Source organism: Nothoprocta perdicaria, unplaced genomic scaffold (genome assembly GCF_003342845.1).
Source record: "Nothoprocta perdicaria isolate Ctin4 unplaced genomic scaffold, notPer1 scaffold_11, whole genome shotgun sequence".
Taxonomy (NCBI): domain Eukaryota; kingdom Metazoa; phylum Chordata; class Aves; order Tinamiformes; family Tinamidae; genus Nothoprocta; species Nothoprocta perdicaria.
Window position 1 is genome coordinate 3,100,887 of NW_020454205.1, and position 19,897 is coordinate 3,120,783.

A 19,897-nucleotide genomic window follows, 5' to 3' on the forward strand; every position below is an offset into this window, starting at 1 on the left:
GGGGCGGCGCGAGCGCGTTTCCCGCGCGCAGCCCCGGCCACGTGGCAGCGGCGCCCGCCCCTCCCCTCGGCGCCGCGCACGGCCCCCCGCTCCCCCCCCCCTCCTCCCGTTCCCCCCCAGCCCCATGGCGGCCCCGCAGCGCTCGGCGGCCCCGCAGCGGCGGGCGGCGCGTTTGGGGGTCACCGCAGCGCAAGGCGAACGCTAAACAACACGCGATTTACCCCCGCGGCCCCAGCGAGGGGCACGGGCCCTCACTGCTCCCCAACGCCTACCCGAGCAGCACAAAACAAGGGCTGAAGCCCCGGAGTCAGGAGAAGCAGCAGGAAAGAAGACCCAGGAAAATCCATACCAGTCCCTGGCCATAACCTCTACAGCCAGTGGGAGCTAAAGGAAATGAGGCCCAAGAGAGGGGTTTTTATTGGCGCCGGGTGATTGGGATTACCCGCAGGTGGGGCTGTTGGAGAGGTTATAAAGCACCTGAGCCCCCAAGGGGGTCGTTAGGAGGAGTAACCTCAGTGGGGGCTGCAGCAGCGAGGGTGCCGCAGGGTGCTTTGGGACACTCCTCATGTATGTGTACTTATATTTTAAAAGCTCTTGCTATGCTTTAAGTTTTAAGGTGCTGTGTGTTGATTTTAGGCTGTGAAGGAGGGAATGGATGATTTTTGGGGTRCTTTTGCAGTTTTTGAGACTGTGTGGGTGCTGTGTACACATATCCTGCATCATACTGGTGCAGCCACAGGGATAACGTGGCTGTGGCTGAGCTCCCACCCAGGTACCTCAGGCGTGTGCCAACTGTGGGGGTACAGAGGGGGCTTATAGCTTGTCTTTGTTGTTCTTAATGCAGGTGTGTGAAGGAAAATGGGGCAGACCTGGGAGCAGCCCCTGGTTTTGTGTGTCTGTTCTGGTAGAAGCGCCTGTAACGTCTGCTCCAAAACCGGCACGGCCCAAAATGTATTCGAGAAACAGATACACTATGGAAACACGCCGCGGGCCTACGTGTAGCATGTATGTTTGTAGGTCCGGAGAGGCGCGCACACGTGTACGTGTCCGCGCGCGCCGGCGCCTTCCAGAAGGTTCCGCGCGGCGGCGGGGCGTGGCCGGGGGCGGGGCTCGCGGCGGCGGAAGCGGCGCGCGGCGCAGCGGAAGCCCCCCCCGCCTGGCCGCGGCCTGTGCGTGCGCTGCGCTGCGGCGGAGGAGAGCAGAGGGCGAGCGGAGCGGAGCGCAGCGCCAGCCGCGGCCCGGCCCAGCCCAGCCCGCCCCGCGCGACGCCATGTCGGACCAGGTAGCGCCCCCGCGGCCGGGGAGGGCCCGCGGCGGGGCGCGGGGCCCGCCCGCCGGCCGTTGGCCCGCACGTTGGTGCTGGGGGGGCCGCGGCCTCCCCGCGGGCTGCTCCGAGCGTGCGAAGTTCGTGGTGTGCTTGAGGCTCTTAGATACGCGGCCTAACGGCAGCCGCTCGGCGAGTTAGGCTGAGTACGGGCGCTTAAATTCACACGCTGCGAATACTTGTGCTAAACACCGGCCGAGCCGTTGTTATTTGCGCCTAGGGGCTGGCGGGGGGGTAGCRTGTGTGAAAAGGCCTCAGCGGACACGTTAGTAACAGCACGGAGAGCAGCGAGGAATGTGACACCGTGGCTCTGTTTATCCGTCCCGCTGGAACAATCRGATTGCCCCGAGTTGTGGGTTGTTTACGACATCCTCTTTATTTTGGTCCCGGGGTCACCATGCGAGGGACATGTCGTTTGTCAGTAGTTAGAACTCCAGCTTTTTTAAAAGTAAACAAAGAGGCATCCTTGGTTTATTTTCTTTGTTTGCTGCTAAAAAAGCTCTTACTAAACAAAACCGAGCTTGTAGCCACAAGGGTAAGCGTCTAAAAACACGTGGCTCCTTGGTGGGATCACTGCAGAGGGGGATAGAGAAGTACAACTTCTTACTCCCCTCCTGCTGCGGAGTCTCAGACTGTTTGTATTCCAGTTTAGTCTAGATGAAGATGTTTTTTATCTCTTTTGTGGCTAGGAAATGTTGTGGCACAATGGTGCATACTTTYCCATTTCCGTAACAAATGTATGAGCTTGCTGTGCCGAGATGCGTGGTGTAATCTTCCTCCTCTTGTAATTTTTGTTCCAAAAAGATGGTCACGAATGTGCTGAGTAGGGGCTTCTTTCAGGCTTGAAGTCAGAACGCTTCAGAATAAGAGCAGGCAGAGTTTGTTGGAGGAAACTTGCAATAAATTRTCTGACAGTGTTTGTTTTGTGGTTGCATTAGTGGCAGTAGCAGATACCTGGCACACGGGGTTGTGTTTCACCCAGGGCACTTTGAGTGCGTTACGGTCATAAGCGTAGTGTTAATATAATTGAGACAGTATTAGAGACCTCTTTCTGTGCTATTTAGGAAAACTCTGGGACCAAGTATGTAGAAGCTTAGGAATCTAGTGAAAAGCTAGACTTACTGGAGAGCTCTGGTTATGTTTGTTTTCTTATGTAAATCTCTGATACGCCCATAAACATCATTCTTCAGCAGTTCAGATAAGAGCCTGGGTGTTTGCTTGGGTCTTTCTGATCTTTTTTTAATGCTTGTAATCTAGTAAATTTGCAATCTGCTTGCTGTCTTCATGACTATTTTTTGTTGGCTTTTCCACTTGGCGTTGAATGGCAGTGTAGTTAGCACTGACAAAACACAGGGAGCTGTTTCAGACTTGCTGGGTCTTGTTGTATTCTGATTTCAAATCTGCTGCTTTCTAAACTCAAGTTACTGTTTTTTTAGTGTTGATTTGATCCTATTTCCTTTATTTTTCTTCATTCCCTCCTTTTGAAATTCCAGTGCTACTGCTCGCCCTTGTTTTTGAGGGGAAGGCTGCTGAGGCTTTGGGCACCTTTGTGKTAGGCTAATGTTTTAAGCCTCTGCCTTTTCTACCAATTGTCTCTTTGGTTTCTGTACTGGTTTCTAGTACAGGAGTTTCCTGCTCCTGAGGGTCAGGAATCAAGTGTGTCATGAATCACTCCTTTCCACTTATAGTGGCCAGAGATGCTGTCATTGTAGTGGTGCTGATTTGTCATACCCAGGGCAGAATAGTTTGTTATGGAAAACGTAAGAGATCTGCTAGAATGCATGGAGCTAGACAGACTACTGCAAAGTCCTTCGCTGCTCTGCAGTGGAGTTCCTATGTCTTCAGGTCAGACACTGACCTGAAATGTAATGGGAAGAGATGGGCTGTTTTGATAATTTTGGTGGGAAACAGCAAATAGGCAGACAGTTGAATGTTAACAGGCGTTGAGTGCATCTGAATCATGTTTGGATTCCCAGCAGTTAGCAGTCCTCTGTACAGACAGAAGAATTACTGTAATGACCGTCCCTATGGAAGAGATTCYGGAGATGGGTCTGCGGGGCGAGTTGCAGTTTCTCTTTGAGTCGGGAGTGGCAGCCAGCCTATTTTTATTCCCCAAATAGTCCCACAAGATCAGACTTGTGATATGCTGGAAAGGGAGAGCTTAGCTAGTGAGTGCAGTTGCTGTGTTTACATGTCAGGAAAGACTCATTTGATGCTTTAGAAGTGACTTGAGGCCTGAAGACCAGGACTGGGATCTTGAAGGCTTGAGGCTGGTTTCTGACTATGAATTTGGAGGGTGAAGAATCCTAGCATTCCAAATAGGTGCCTAGCTGAGTATYTAACATCATTCAAAACAGTTGGGATCTCCTCATGAATTTTTTTTTTGTCCCAAACCAAGAATGGATCTAGCTGAATGCAATGACTTAATAAAGAACCTCCTCTCCAGTGTGATACTTGCACAGATAGCCAGGCGAGATGTGTGCAGGCTTTTCCTTGCTCCCTGCCCCCTGAGGTCTTGATATTCAAAGTAGTTGTTAGTGTTTAATCACCTTATAAAGAGGTAAAAAAGCTTGTTAGTTTAATCTGGAGATACAGATTAATTCCATCCATCCTTAGAATTCTCTAAGGGTAGTATGTGTGTTTGTTACTTGATCCCMAAAATCTAGCAAAAAGCCAGTTTGCCACCAGGAAAATACACATAGTGGACACCTACACATATTTTGCTTTTGACCATTGTGCTAAGCAGTCAGATACAAAAGGAAGATGTAAAACATGATCAGAAGAATGTCCTTGTTCCTGATGACTTGGGTGGATTTCTTCATTAAGCACAATCTGGATCTGAGGCACTAAGATCCCTTTGTGCTTTAATGGAATATAAACAAAGACCCCATCCACCATATGTAGTGATGGGTGAGGGAGGAGTTAAAGTACCTGATCTCATTCACCTGTCAGCAGTTAGTCTGAAAACTTAAATCTTGAGTCTTGAATCTCATGTCTTCCTGAACCTAGCGTTTAAACCTTGCTTGAAGAGCTTTTGTGCTTAAATAGTGAATCAAACTTGCCTGGAGTCATTCCTATCCTAGAAAGGTATTAAAACATTGTAGTTCTTAGACCTTAAAAAAAAAAAGAGCATTTAAGAATGGTGGTCTGATAGCAAGTATGCTATAGCAAGGAAGCAGTTAATTGTTGCTGTTGACATTGGAAGGGAGCGGGCTGGCTGTTTTTTTGAAAATAGTAAATACTGTGCATGCAATAGAAAGACTGAAAAAGTGTTTGCATGGTTCACTTTGTGCTGGTAGGGTGTTTCAAGTGTTCTGTTTACTCTTGATTGCTTATTTCTTGTGAGTCTGTGTGTTTAGTTTCTCTTTTGCTTCTGGGAATGTGATGTAAAATTGTGGGGTGTTTTTTGTTTTGTTTTTGTGTCTATTGTAAGCTGTTTGCAAATGATCTTTTGCAAATCTCTTATGTTCTCCATGGTGCTTCTCTTTCATCTTCAAACTAATTCTTAGCATGCTGTTGTAGTCTTTCACAATGCTTTGTCACTGTTAGTTTTGTACACAGAAAGGAAGAAGATGCCTTGGGAAGTTTGTATTTAGTGGGATKTAGGAAGAATGGTAGCTGTCATTGTCCAGTGAAAATAAGGCATTGTACTTTATCAGAGTTTTTTTGAWTTTGCTTTTCTTGCAGGAAGCAAAACCTTCAGCTGAGGACTTAGGAGACAAGAAAGAGGGAGAATACATTAAACTCAAAGTCATCGGGCAGGTGAGTTATATGATTACTTTTGGATATTTGGAGGTGTAAGTTTTTAAATAGATTAAAGAGATTTATTAAATTGCATTTTAACTGAAATTAGTGGAGATTAAAATTGGCACTGAGTTTTTCTGATCTAGATTTTTCCAAAGCAAGTTATCTGTTGCTAGTGCTGTCTGTTGGTCTACTCCAACTGCTTTTGAAAAACAAAGCTGTTGTCCTGATTGAGAATTTGGACAGTGGATTCCCTGTCTTAAAGCTAGAGAAAACAATGCATTTAGCAAAGATTTTTTTCTGAAGGCTTAAGAAATATTGTGGCAAAACTGAAGTTTAGTCCTTCAGAGTTTACTTTGCTCGTAAGCCTGAGGTGACCTTGGGCAGGGATCAGGAGAGGATGCTGTTGGTTACCTTGGTGGTAGCTGTGAGGGGTACATCCCAGGTCTGCCTCGAAGTTGTGTTGGGATGAGAATGTCTCCTTGAACACAAGTCCTCAGCAAAGAAGCCCTGGTTCACTTAATCTGCCCTGGTAATGTGTGTTGGAAGTATTGGGGTGACTGCTTTGCTGACTGGAGGCAGTTGACCTAAGAAGTCCTCAGCATAATTAGCTTACCTCTTGCTGGTTCAATCAGCACCAGTGAATGCTGATTAAAAGGTAAATGTGACCCACTTGCTGTATGTGCAGAATCTCTTGCAGCTGGTTGTATTTGCAGCCATTTTGACAGTCCTAGCTGGATACCTTTAGCTGGTAGGAGGGAGTGAAGAATGGGATGCAAGAGTTTGCTTTGGGTAAGTGGTGTGTTGCCAAGTCRGCCTGTATCCTGATGTCTAGATAATTACGCTAGCTGAACAAGGCTTCATATAAGTTTTGAAGCGCAAGCTTAAACTTGTCTCTTCTGGAATCTGAGAGCACGAGTCCCCTACATATGTTTGTATAAGTACATCAGCTGGGTAAAAGATGGAAGCACAGACTGAATAAAGTATGCTTTTTTAAAATTTTAAATCTAATCTCCTCTGTAGTGAGCCTTGGGCTGTATCAGACCATCTGTTTTAAAATAAAGCGTCTATAAAAGCAAGTGAATGTAATGCTTCATAATATGGTACTCAAGGATGATTTGCTAGTCACCAAAGTATTCACAGCAATGGTTAAATTCTGTTCAGAGCAAGTTTAAGAGCAATAAAGTCTTAAAGCTTGTGTAGATGAAGTTAGCAATTACAGCAAAAGGGATAACACTTTTTTTCTTTCCTGTTTTTAGGACAGCAGTGAAATTCACTTCAAGGTGAAAATGACAACACACCTCAAGAAACTCAAAGAATCATACTGTCAAAGACAGGTTTGTCAAGCTATGGCACTATCTTTTTAAAAGAACAAGCAAAGACCATTTTTGCTTCTCTGTTTACTGTGTTTGAGACATTGTGATAGGAAGGCCTCTATTTAGATATTAGCAGGACATATATCTGATAGGATAAATATAATTTATCTCTTTTGGCAGGTAAAGATAATTTTATTAAAAAGCCTGTTGCAAAATTTGTAATGAGTCAAAATCACTGGCTGAAACTGGATGATAGCTGTTTGGAAAAAAGGTTACCTTTTAATATGCCCAGATATATATTTATAGCTACTGTAAAAATCTTGCTACTGCAAGTGAAATCCYATGAAAGCTGCAGGATTCTGATGCTGCAGACAAAAAGGCAGCATTACACATAGCTACTGTTTTTCATGGGGTGATTGGCTAAGATCAGCTAATATTAAATTGAATAAACCTGCACTATTAATGTTTGATGTAGGCAAGTGTAACCACTGTTACTAAGACAATAGTTAATCATCTTCACTTTAAAAGTTTGTGGCAGATGCTATGGATTCACTGCTGCTAAGTGCAGGGGATTTGGCCTCGTTTATTCCAGCTTTGGGGTTAAAAGATGCCTTTTGTGTGGTCTTTTTTTGAGCAATTGTGTTCGAATCCATTTCAGTAAATGCAGTTCTAAGAAAACACAAAATATTATTTTATAATACCCTGAGACAAGTTGAACTTGTCARTGGAACTGCTCTTTTGTAGGAATGTTTGCTTGTGTGTTCATGCTATGGTGTGTTAGGTTTTCTGTGTCTCCATACACTGATGCAGCAYGATACATGCTGCGTACCCCTACTAGGGTCGGGGGAGAGAGAAGCTAAGATTAAACACTAGATATGTTTGTAGCAAAATCCCAAGTGACTGAAGCTGTGATCCCTATAAAATCCAAATTTTAAATCAAGTGTGGCAATTTATGCAGTCACCTTATTGACTAATGTACATTTTTGAATTTTTCAAAAAAAAAGATTGAGTAGACATTGTTGAAACCTGGAGACCTTCTTTTGATATGCGGTCAGCACACTTGTTTTTTTCTGGTGTCAGGGTAATCTTTTTCTGGTGGAAGGGTCATGAACATTTATTGATGGGGGAGATTGTTAAGGAACAGTGGGGAATTTTCTTGTTCATATGCATTTTTTCTTCTGACTAGTAATTTGAAAGTAATTCTGAGATTTGTGCAAAGCAGGTCTTATTTTCCTTATTTTGCTCATAATGCTCTTGAAAGAAAATCAGCAGTTTTAGCCTCACCAGTTTAGACCGGGTATGATACTTAGCTGGAACATGTACCATGGGGCTGCTTTTTTCTCCCTGTTTGAATGGTTCTTTCTGCATCTCACCTGCTCTCTCCCCTCCACTATGTAAAATTTCTGCAGAATGGGTAATGGTGAAGGATGCTGTTCCTTGTGTTGCTGGTGGGTTGAGAAAGCAGGGGAGGGGATTATGAAGTAGGTGGGAGCAACAGAATAGTTGAATTTACTGTAAAACAGGAACTAAGATTTTGCTTTTTGCATTTTTCATGCATTGTTTTTATTGAAATTGTGTGTTTTTAAGAATATGTGCAAGTTTCAGTTATGTTTTCTTTGTGTGTTTTAGGGTGTTCCCATGAATTCACTCAGGTTCCTCTTCGAGGGTCAGAGAATTACTGATAATCATACCCCCAAGGAGGTGAGTTTCCCTTTCCAGAGTGTTAGACAGTGTTCACTGGAAAAAGTAACTGATTAGCTTCTATTCAGTCAAGCTATTAACCTGAAGATACCTAAGAAATGTGAGCYAGAATTCACTCTGTTTCAAAGAAAGTGTAAATAGAAAATAGATTACTTGTGTTAYTGAGTAATTCCCAGCAACTGCTATGACAAAAGAGGAAGAAATATTGAGTTATAATGACCTTTTGGAAGATCTGAAAGTTGTATACCGAAGAATCCTCTAAGTTATCTTTTTAAGTTAAAAGCAGGTCATCTGAGTTGCAAGTGTCAAGTCTTAGCTGTTGGATGAGGTAGGTGTGTGCTGTTTATCAGCCATGTGGCTCTACAAGTGATGCATTTGCTATGCCATTGGTAGCATTCTTGTGCAGCTGTTGCTCAAGAAAGCGTTTAAAGAAGGAAAAAGCTGGTGCCTTCAAAGCCAATGTGTTCTGTTCCACAAGTGGATTTAGGCTTCCCAGACAGAGCTGTTGCTTTGGCTGAGATGTGTTGTAAACATGAGACAATGAGAGAGACTAGAAAGTGTTGGTGGGTAAGGTAGTCATCGAAAATTCGTAACCCCTTTGTCCTTTGAAGGATTGTGGTGGGAAAGAGGAACAAACTATTCTGTAGCTTGTGTAGGACTTGCTCTGAATGTAGAACACTGGTTTTATAACAATTATGTGCTGTTTTTTCTCTATTCTCACAGCTGGGGATGGAGGAGGAAGATGTGATTGAAGTTTATCAGGAACAGACGGGGGGTCACTCAACAGTTTAGATCCTTCTGTTTGTTTTATTTCCCCTTAATCCTTTTTTATTTTTAAATAATAGTTCTTTTGTAATGTGGTGTTCAACACTGAATTGAAACTGGCACCCCATCTCTGGGAGTTTTATTTTCAAGCGTCTGGTATTTTGACTTCTCGTGCTCATTATACACTATTGTTTCTGTTTTCATTGTGCTGAACTTTTGTGATCCAGCTGCAACCCTGCTCCCTTTTTCCCTTCCGCCCTGCCCCTTAGGAATACACGTACACACACGCGTTTGTATGTTCACTAGGTTCGTGCGTTTCGGGCACGAAGGGTGTAAGATCTGCCAGGTGGRCGAGTGTTCTTAATGACTTCCATATCAGCCCTGAAGTTTTGATGTGTGACTGTTTCACTCCTGGACTATAACTTTCAGTGCGAGATGAAGTTTTTCAGAGAACTACACTATGGAGAAATTGTGTATCCATAAATCAGAGCTATTTTGCTTAAATTGTGCTGATGGCCCAGCGAAGATTACCGAGGCAGAAGTGGAGAAGCTAGAACTGTTGTCATCTGTACTTTGCTCCAGAGATGGCTTTGCTGAAGACATAAAATTGAAAACCCTAATGATTCTTAAATCTTGCCAGAAGAGCCCAGAAGCATTCTAACTTCATATAGCAAATAGTACCCACAGGTATTCATGCAAGAATGTTCACAGCGAACAGCTGGTGTTACTTTGACACTCTTGTTTGTACCTTTTGGCCTGGGACGTGGGTTTTGAATGGACATTGTCTGTACCAGCTTCATTAAAATAAACAAGAAAAACGATTTTATAAACAATAATTTGTATCTTCTTTTCAAATATTTGGAAATGAGCAAAAACAAAGTGATAATGAAAGCATGCCTTTCTGGTACATATGCATCAAAGGCAGAAAGTGTGCTCTGTAAATAGGCCTCATATAAAAGCATTTACTTACTTTCCCTTCCCTAGTAAAACACTTGATCAGTTTGGTTTGTAGATTAATTTTGAGACTACTAGCTCTTTATTGTCTTATTGTTAGAATATTCATATATGGTTAAGCTTCCATATATTCTTAAAGGTTAGACTGAAAATGCAACTTCGAAGGACATTCAGAGAGGGTTTACTTAATGACCAGGTTTCTTTTAATTGTGGTATCACAAAAATAATCCCTATATGGTGGATGAATTGTCTTGGCATGCCCGTGTTACCAGGCACCTTTATGATGGTTCTCTTTGTGTGTAATAGCTACTTACAGGGTTCTAAATGATGAGTTTGAACTAACCTATTATCCCTGATCTAGTATGAAAGCTCAAATAGGAGGCACAACAGTGCAGGGTTCTGAACTGTTGCTGCTTTGTTGCTTCTGCAGATAAATAGGACTTGTTTCTGCTTTGGTTTTGTTTTGTAAATTGAGATCATTTTATGAATGCCAAATTCATTTAAGGCATACATTTTAGTGTTGGCATATTTAGATGAAATTGCAGATGGGTTTTGAATCATCAGATTTTATGGCACTTACTGTAAAGTTATAAATGCATTTCTTCTCATGCTTGTGGTTTCAAATGTCCTATTTCTGATCCAGTAATATACTTTTGTATACATAGTTGCACTAAGCAATTTTTAAAGATTAAAATTTTTTGTTTACAAAACACCAGAATATGGAATTTTCTTAAAGTATTAAATGTAATTCCTTGGGAGGAGGAGAGACTGCTGTTGTGATGTAGAACAATGTTGTCTTTGGACTTCTTTCCATTTGCTTTTTTAAGAATACTAAATATATCTGTTTCAGGATACCAGAAATAAGTAGCCTTGTAATTAATACCGGATCATTTCATAATTTAAAGTTGTGCAGTGCTACTCTTAGTAGACAAGTTCTTATTATCCCTCTTGTACAAATTAAGAAGGAAGGCACAGGGGACATCRCTTGCTCAGGTCACTCTGGAAGCTGAAAATGGAGCTGGGAAAAGAATCCAGATCCCCTGGGTTCAATATTAGTACTCTATTTGCTGCACTAATTTTTTTTGGAGTGTTACTGCCCACCTTCTTTTGAGTCTGCATTTTATATGCTTGTTTTTATCAACTCTGTTTAACTCTTGCATTTAACTCTCTTTGAAGCTATTGAGAAGACTTGYTTCAAAATGGTGTTTGCAACTGAAGCCAGCTTCAGTGGGATGAAATGCTGGTTCAGGTCATGCAGCCTTGTTTAAGAACATCTCTGTTTAGAGTATATAGTACTAGTGACAAAGTGATTTAACCTATATGTATATGTTAGAAGAACTGATATCTGCTACCATTGTGTGTGTGTGCCCCTAAGTGAGGGGACATGAAAGCATTGAAATGAGTGCTGCCTTAAATACTCCTACCTGTGAAAATTGTCATTCGTATCCACTATTGTGTTATATAAAGGCTGTATTGGTTAAATGCTATACAAAAGTATCAGTCTCTGTTCGCATTTGGTTACAGCTGTTCTAAAGGATTTGTATATCTTCTTAAAAGTTTATATACTTGTTTTTAATTACAAGAAATGGTGCAGTTAAATACATTTGCAGAATTTGGGCCTCAGGTGGAGTTTCCAATAATGGCAAAGCTTGAACTCCRGAACTCAAAATGGAAATCATTTTTAAGAATGCAATGCAAATGTGACATGTGCATCTTCTGTACATTTCTGAATAGTTCCTGTGCAGGTAAAATTTATTTTCTTAAATGAGATCAGCTTCTGAAGTGCCATATAGAAAGCTGGAGAACTGTGCATATTATAGAAGCACTATAAGTTGGTAGTTTTCTTGTTTTWAAATGATTACTTGATGCTTTTTTAATTTAAGTGAAGTTAAGCTTCAATTTAGGAAGACCACAAAAATGAATTACCCTGTTCAGTCTGATATGAATGTGGCTGGCTGATTTAGAAAAGGGGATGGGGGGAATCTTTTATCTGTAGGATGCATGTACAAAATTACACTTGTAATCTGGGAAAAAATTACTTGGGAGTGAGAATAGCACCTATCTAGTAAAGGAACCCTCTGGTTTTGATCTGGGTTGAAGCCTTGAATTAAAGAGCCCACTGCAGTGACCCATCTCTGGCTTTATTTATTCTTTCGTACTGCTTTCAGATCCAGCTTTTCAAGCAGCTGAAAATAAGAAAACACCCACGGACGAGAAATATCTTGAGTGTGTTCTAGTCCAGTAGTTTCTATTAGAAGCCCTTGCTGCAACTGCAAGTGTTGCTCCAGAGCTGCTTTTCGCCTGCAAACARTAAAATGGATTAAAGATACAGGACAGTTTTTCCCAGGGTTAGAAATTGAGTGCTTTGACTTGAAACCTACCAACTCTATAGGCTCCTTACTGATTTCTTTCCCCTTTCACAGTGCCTTTTGAGCAGAAGCCTGGGCTTACCTTTCAGCAAGCTTTGAAATGGGCTAGGGAAGAAGTCTTTAACTTATGCTAACATCTCGGGGGGCAGTGTTCTTCCTGTCAATAGTATGAGTAGAACAAGCAAGATGCAGCTATTCCTGCTTAGCTGAAGTGATATACATACTTTCCTATACAGTGTAGTGCTTTGTGGGTGACAAAATAATGTAGGGTGTCCTTAAGAAGGGCTGTATGCAGCATTTTGGTTTGGAATCTGCAAACTCCAAGTCCTGTTCTTCAGAGCTGCTAAGAAGAATGAATTCTGGAGGTGCTGTGCTGGAGTCTGCTGTGCTGGACTGCATGCAGGTAATCATAATTTCAGTTCCATGGGAAAACTTTTTTGTCATGTAAATAGATAATGTCATGGAACCCTTTCCAAGGCTTTTAGGATGTACATGATAGGGCAATCTGGGGAAGCACTGGAAAAAAAGATTATGTGAAAGAACTTATAGATTAGAGTTTGACTTGAAGGCAACTTAGCCAACTCTGGAGGATATTGATACTGCTCTTGTACTTGAACTGTGCTGATAAATRAGTCCCAGCTGCTGCTAGGTATATAGATGTGTTATTCAAAAAAAAAAGTTAAATAGGTATGTACCTGATTAAAAGCTGTGTTTTTCTTTCAGCTTCTTCCAAAGCTAGTCTAGCCTCTTTTTGGGCGTTCTTCCTCTGCTCCTTAGTTTCATATCTTGTCTTCTCTTCCTCTTCAATTCTTCTGTCATATTCCGGGCATTGTTCTGTCATCTCCACTAGTTGCTGGCATTCCTTCTCTAACCATGTTTCTCTTGGTCTCTGTTTTTCTGCAACTTAGAAACAGATCATCAAACAGCTATTCGTTGCTTGCATGCATCCTATTTAGGAAATGTTATTAATCAATTACAAATAAAGAGAATTTCAAATGACACTATTCAAACTTTAAGTATTTAAACTGGTCTCAAACATGACATTTTGCAATTTCAAAATAACTAGTTGATTTTTTTAATCTGGCATTTAGGATTTGTGTTTTCAAGTTTTTCTTTGCAACTATTTGTTAAAAATAGAATCTYCAGCTCTATGACTGCTGGGACTGGAGCTTCCAGAGAAGTTATCAAATATGCTGAAAGCATGAAATAAGTTAAMAAATATAGCATGAATGCTATTGTTGCATCTTATGTGACTGTATCATAGGCTGTGGAATTGTCCTCCTTCAGGCTGTGGGGACTGAGAAGACTGTTACCATCTCTACTGCATAGAGGAAGAGTTGAGGTGCTGCAAGTTAGGGACTTAGTGTCACAGGAATTCCATGGCAGAGCCACAAACTAACTCAGAGTTTAATGCATTTAGTAGAAATCATGCCTTTTCAATTATTTGCAGATAAAATAAGCATTAGCCTTTCTATAGATGACCTTGTTCTTCCTGGAATGGCTGAAGCTTTCTGTGATAGTCTTCCTGCTGCTGCCAAATACTTTCYTGTGCTGCTTTCTCTAATTGTGACTTCCTTGGTGCCGCCTCCTCCTCCTGGTGCCTCCACTCTTTTTCTAGTTGCTGTTTCTGTAAACTAAAACATAAATGATTATTAATTGCTATGGCAACCTTGGGTCTGCTTGAACAGTCTTGCCAGAAAAAGGGCAGGTTCTGGCCCAAAGAGCTAAACAGATTGCCTAAATGAAGGGGAGGGAAATCAGAATAAAGAGAGAACAGGTGTTGGTTAGTGATACTTAGCATATGTCTGGTTATGCAAATTATTGGGTGCGGAGGGGGAGTTTTACTGCCCAGTTTTCACTATGACATCTCCAGGGAGTGAAAAACATGAATTTAAAAAGGAGAATGAGAATTGTATCCACRTACTGCTTTACATGGTATGATTTATTTCAAGGCTGTGGAGATGAGGGTATGTGGTAGAGCATAGGGACAGATAGGAAAGGTCAGAGCAAGAGCTGGAGAGAAACTTCTCAGTGTTGTGTTCTTGTTCTGTGAATGTGGTTGAAATCCAGAACAAGAACCCAGCTGATGCAGCAGGAGAGCAGTGAAAAGCTTTGGATGAGATGTAGATGAGTGGTTAATAGCCTGTTTTTGTCTAGTGATTCAYATTGAGAATAAGCATGAAAGTAAGTCAAGGAAGCTAATGAGAAGAAATATTCTTCGCCCTTATTTTCCTCAGGTCTTCCATTTCACTGGGTGACACTTAGGATCATCTCCATAATTCAGGTCATTAGACCAGAAATATAACTTGAATGCCTGTTTGGCTTCTCTCAAATGAAGCAGGACATAGCACTCATCTAGAAAAATGCTTTATAAATCAGATTTGTCTTAAACACCTGGTTTAATGAAAGGTATTGTTTATACAAACCTGTCTCTACTATAACCCCAGGATCAGAACATAGATGCCAGTTATTCAGTAATTTGTGACTAGGCTGCAGCTCTTCAAAGTCACCCAAAGAGGTCACTGTTCTCCATTAAAATGTTCTTGAAAAGGAAAGCATAACAAGCTGAGCTATAGGATGGCGTCAATGTTTTGTATAAGCAGAACAGTTCAAAACACAAATAGAAATAGGATAATTGTACACCAGAGTTCATGCTGGTATTGGTGTGTCTGCCAGAGCTTTGCCTTTCCTTAAGGTTCTTTACTAAAGCTATGGAAGCAGAGGTAAAGAAGCAAAAATGCTCATGCTGTCTTTTTTTGACTGGTATAAATTTTTTTCTATGTTTTTGGAAAAAGCTATGCTGCTTACATCTTTATAACCATGTAATTAACTGTGCTAAGGTTTTTACCAGTATGACTGTCAAGGAAAATGTTTTTTTGGGGGGGTTGTTGCTGCCCTACTTGATACATATCAAATATAGAATGTAGTCTCCACAAAATCACTGTATTCAGCTAGTTGAAAAACTCAATTTGTGGAATGACTAATAATGGTTATGAAGTAGGTTTTGAAGTTTGGGATCTGGTGTTTTTCAATATTTCCATTATCAGCTTGGAAAACTCAGGCTTGGGAGGTGGTGTAAGGTTTGACAGACAGACTCGGCACTTTTAACACAGATAAATGAGTGAAAGTCTTCAACGGTGAAACTAGTGAAGGCTTTCAGCCAAAGGCTTGTGTGATGGTGTCTGCTTTTGAACTTATTTACCTATTGGAAGAGTGTCTTGATAAGCTTCTATGCTACATGCAGGATCAGTGGTTTGGGTACATAGACTAGGCTGACCAAAGAAAAAGGCAGGACTACTGTAGTCCTGCCTTATCCCACCTAAATACTCTTACTAACCGTACATCCTCTGTTCTCCTCTGTAGTCCCTCTTCCAGCTCTGCTTTCATTTTTTCCAAGTGTTCCTGCTGCTCTCGCTTTTTCCATTTCCGTTGCTCCTCTTTTCGCCTCCTCTCCACTTCTAGCCGCCTGCTCTCTGTCTTCRCTGCTCTTTTTCCCCCTGTTAATTTTCCTTCTTGCCATTTCCTTGGAGGAACCTAAACAGTGGCATAAATAATAATGCACTAAAGGCTGTCTGGCTGGTGTGTTACTAATGGAAATCCAAGAATATTTTGGCTTTGGTAGGTATGGTACTTTTTTGACCAAATGCATACTTTGAAAGTAGTGATATACGTAGGACCTGTGTTAACGGAGTTGACTGTTTCAGGTGATCATGGTGAATAAACTTCTATTTGTTTTCCTTATACAGGTGCTCACTTCCATGATATCTGGGTTTTATATTAATTTTTTTATTTAATATCTCAGTATGTCACTACTGAAACTACCCGATGATGGAGGCGACTTGGTGTAAGGCTGGGCTTTTACAGCCATTTGTGCCCAGCCACCTCCCTTCTCCCCATGTCTCCACATATGGATGATGCTTGGCCTGAATCAGAGCTGAGATGGCCATGGGGCTGGGAAGGGGCCTACGTGGGATGCGGAGGGACCCTCCTGTGGCTGCAGGGGTCCTGGTGTGCACCCTGAGGGGYGCTGATGGCTGAGGGGATAGCAGGGGCCATTTTGTGCCTGAGGTGGTGGCCATTTTGTGACTGAGGCAGCTGCTGATTGCGCTGCCCTGCTGAGGTGGCAGGTTGTGCTGTGCCATCTAAGTCTTTGTTACTGGCATTTTTAAGTTTATTTGGGGGATTTTTTTTCTTGTAGTCTTTTTAATCCTGTAACATGGGAGTTACCTCAGTGTGCCCCTTCCTACAAGTGCCACTTCTTACCTCTGAGGCCTCGCTGTTCCTTCCTGCTGCTGTGTGGGTGCCTCTGGCCGTGGTCGGAGGCAAGTGGCTTGATGCGAGGTGAAAGCTGTAGTTGCGTGGGTGGCTTTGGTGGTCCTCAGAGAAGGCTTCATCTTCCTTGGGAGGAGAGGGAGAGGCTGGGCAGCTGCTGCCAGCAGCGGAGCTGCCTGGTTTGTTGCCTCGGCCTTCCGCCCCCATCTTTGCTGTGGGCTCTGGAGTGGCTGCCTGCCTCTTCGCTGCAGCTTGCTCCCTCTCTGACTGGACCCTCTTCTTTCCTGTTGTTCTCTTCTCTTTTGGTTTTCCTGGGGAGAGAAAAAGACAAAAAAAAAAACTGTGGATCCAGATCACTCTGTATCTAGCTTGCTCAAAGTGCAAATGTTTCAGACTAGAGGTAAATCTTTCTACTAATGAGGTAACTTACAGATKTATGTAATTTTGTGCTAGGGCAGCAAACTTAAGAGCGAATTGTAAATTGGTTAAATCATTGTTTTCATCTTCAAGTCTCAATTGAGACTTGAAATTGAATTTTCTCAGAAATTGCCCTGTCATAACTTGGTGACTCTTAGAAGAACAKCTTGTATTCTTGATCTCTCTGCCCTTATCTTGTTTCCTACTCTGCTTGAAAAGAGCATGCTAAAAAATTATTTTTAATTGTCAGTGTTACGGGGAAACAGGTGCAAMAAATACATCATCAAAACTGAAGTGAATGTCCAAACAACTGCATAAATATTAAAACATTACTACAGACAGCTATTAATTGCTAATAAATTATCTTGTGTTAACTTGTTCTGCTCCAACTGCTCTCAGAAAAGCTAAGTCTGTGTAGATAAAATGGACTTATACTTCAGCCTTTTCTGTGAGTAAAAGGTAGAATCCATAATGTCTGTCAAACAGTCTGGGATATGAGACAGCTTTGTGCTGCCTCTGGTCTTCTGGATAACTTCATGCAAGTTATTTTCTCTTTCTTCAAAATTCTGTCTACAGAGTAAGTCTCAGGATAACCCAATTTTCTGAAGCTGGGTACCACTGCAATGCAAACAGGCATGTGTAAATAACCTCAAACTGTGTTTGCACTGTGAGTGCATGCTCCAGCAGACATGCTTGGGGTTTTCTGTTTCAACACTGTGGTGCATCTGGAGAAAACCTAGCTATGGTACCTGCTTTTTAATACAACTTGTAATTCTTGTCTTCTGGTACATAAAAACGACAACACAACCCCTTACATGTGTACCTAACATGAAATATAGTTGAAGCTTCGTCCTGTTAGTCACACTTGCTCTGTCTTGTTTGAGGCTTAATGGAATCGATTTTACTAAGTTAATTGTAACTATTCACAAAAAAAGCACCAACAGTAAAAATCTATAAATATCCCTCTCCAATTTTTTTGACCAACAAACAAAAGCATGGACGAAGTTGGATGGATCTTCTCTTTTTCTGTTTTACAGTAATATAATAGATTAATCCTCACTTTAGCTCCCATTGAAATAACTAGAAAATGGCATGTGAAGAAAACAAGATGCTGAATAAGACCTGCTTTTTGTGTATTACCCTTACCGACAACAAATTCTGTTCTGTGATGCGGCTTGTTCTTACTGCTAGTCTCTGTTTTGGATGTTGGTTCCATCTTTGTCAACTTACGACTGATGCTCTTTTTAGTTTTAGTCTCTGCAGCTCCTGTATCCTATGGGAAAAAATAAGTCACTGTGTGCTCATGATGTGTTGATGAAGGGAGTATTGATTCACCTCTTGGCAAACAGCATCTGTTCAAATCCTTGCAGCAATTTGTCAATTACCTCATAAATGTTGCTCATGAAAACCATATTTCTTCAGGATATGCATGCTAAACTTCACCACAACTGCTGCAGTCAACTCTCCTAAGGCAATCCTAATGAAAGGTGCTCCTATGTTACTGAACATGGAAAAATCTGTATGAGAACCTATCTATGAGACATGAACACAGCTTCAAGTTACTTTGCACTGACTGGTGAATATCTGCTGAAAAAAAGGAAACCCTACCTCTGAAAGTTAAACGTTTATGCTAAAATCACAACAGATTTATATAAATTGTATAACAAATTGTCTAGTTTGCTGTGTTGGAGGGTTTATCGGGTTTTGTCTTTTATTTGCTCTTAATGCAACTGCTCCTGCAGTTCCTTTTTAATATTTAATATTAGACTAGTTGTTTCTTCTACATAGAGACCCTACCATTTCTCTTTATCCTATGATGAGTCCTTGAACTAGTTACAGCAGAGACGTGGCCTCAAGAAGTACTTTGACCCAGGATTTCCTCATCCTCTGCTACTGTTCCTGATTTTGTTGTTGTTATTGCTGGCCCTATGAAGTGTTTTTAAAGAGGAATGATATTTTACTATTAATCAGATGTGTGTGTGTGTGGACGAGTTCTTCCATATACATACATCTTAGCAGCTGGTTATACATGATTTGATCTGCAAATGAGTGAATRTTGTGCTTAGCTCTACCCTGCTAGAATGAAGCGGATCTGTAGCACGAACCAGATGGCACTTAGTGCATCGCAGTCACGATCACTGTATTTGGAACCAGTGTGTAACATAAACATCTAGTCTATTGGTTTCTTCTGAAAGCCATTCTAGGTGAATGGGCCGCAAGTTTTGCTGCCATAGAACTTACAATAGCAAAGCTCTTGCTAGCTGTTTTTYTCTTGCTCTTGGCTGTCTTGAAAGGTGCATTTTCCCCTCTCRTGAACTTTTTGTCAGAGTTGCTAGTTCTTACTCCAGACTTTTCTTTCTCAGTTTCCTGGTGGCCAGGAGATCTCAGAAGACTTGAGTCAGATTCAAGCCCCTTATCCTGCCTTTAAAAAAAAGAGAAAAAAAAATGGGGAGAAAACAGTAGAATTAACTGCTTGGAAATCCAAGGCATTGCTACCAGTAAAAAAATGTTTTGGGGAAGTTATAGGGAGACCCTGTGGTTTTGTTTCACTCCTGCTTTTGCCCTCCTTCACGGTTGCTTTGCACTTGTGTAAGCCCTGTGACACCCTTTGAAATAATTTGTTGTATAATGAATATTAATTATTACTAATTTAATAATTATTAATTGTAATGGCTTAGTAGGTAGCTGCTTCTCTACTTGAGAATTGCTTGTCTCCTCATTACTGGGGAAACTGAGGCACATTATTCATGCTGCAGTGAAGAGTCAAATACTCATTTGCAGATGCCATGTGTGAATACTTTAATATTGTGTTTTCATTTGTGCAACACTTACTGTTCATAGTTCTCAAAAATACTTTTTCAAACTAATTATTTGAATTTTATTTTAGGAGTGAGGTGAATCCATAGCTTCCAGTGACTTTAGTAGCAGCAGTAAGTGCTCAGTTTCTCTGAATATTAAGCTAATAATAATGGTGCTTCAAGTTTCAGTGAAATAAGCTTTGTATAAGTGTTTTATGAAATSCTTTCTGGAAAGTC

General features: G+C 41.5%; 1 protein-coding gene and 1 long non-coding RNA gene across 2 annotated transcripts; one reads left to right on the forward strand and one right to left on the reverse strand.

Annotated features, from left to right (window-relative positions):
• The first annotated feature begins 1,217 nt into the window (after positions 1-1,217).
• On the forward strand, positions 1,218-10,244 carry SUMO1 (small ubiquitin-like modifier 1). Its single transcript, XM_026047938.1, has 5 exons — positions 1,218-1,282; positions 5,012-5,086; positions 6,328-6,405; positions 8,014-8,085; positions 8,809-10,244. Exons 1-5 carry the CDS (start codon positions 1,271-1,273, stop codon positions 8,875-8,877), a joined length of 306 nt encoding a protein of 101 aa, XP_025903723.1. The 5' UTR covers positions 1,218-1,270; the 3' UTR covers positions 8,878-10,244.
• Positions 10,245-12,016: 1,772 nt separating this feature from the next.
• Positions 12,017-13,019, reverse strand: LOC112954691. Its single transcript, XR_003250760.1, has 2 exons — positions 12,869-13,019; positions 12,017-12,105 (listed from the first exon to the last, which is right to left on the reverse strand). It is a non-coding gene; the product is annotated as an uncharacterized LOC112954691 (long non-coding RNA).
• Between the last annotated feature and the right edge of the window lie 6,878 nt (positions 13,020-19,897).

What these genes read in the sequence shown, in the direction of transcription:
- SUMO1 (XM_026047938.1), top strand. An exon ending in AATCATACTGTCAAAGACAG is followed by an intron (nt 6,406 to 8,013) that starts GTTTGTCAAGCT and finishes TGTGTGTTTTAG; the next exon opens with GGTGTTCCCATGAATTCACT. An exon ending in ATAATCATACCCCCAAGGAG is followed by an intron (nt 8,086 to 8,808) that starts GTGAGTTTCCCT and finishes CTATTCTCACAG; the next exon opens with CTGGGGATGGAGGAGGAAGA.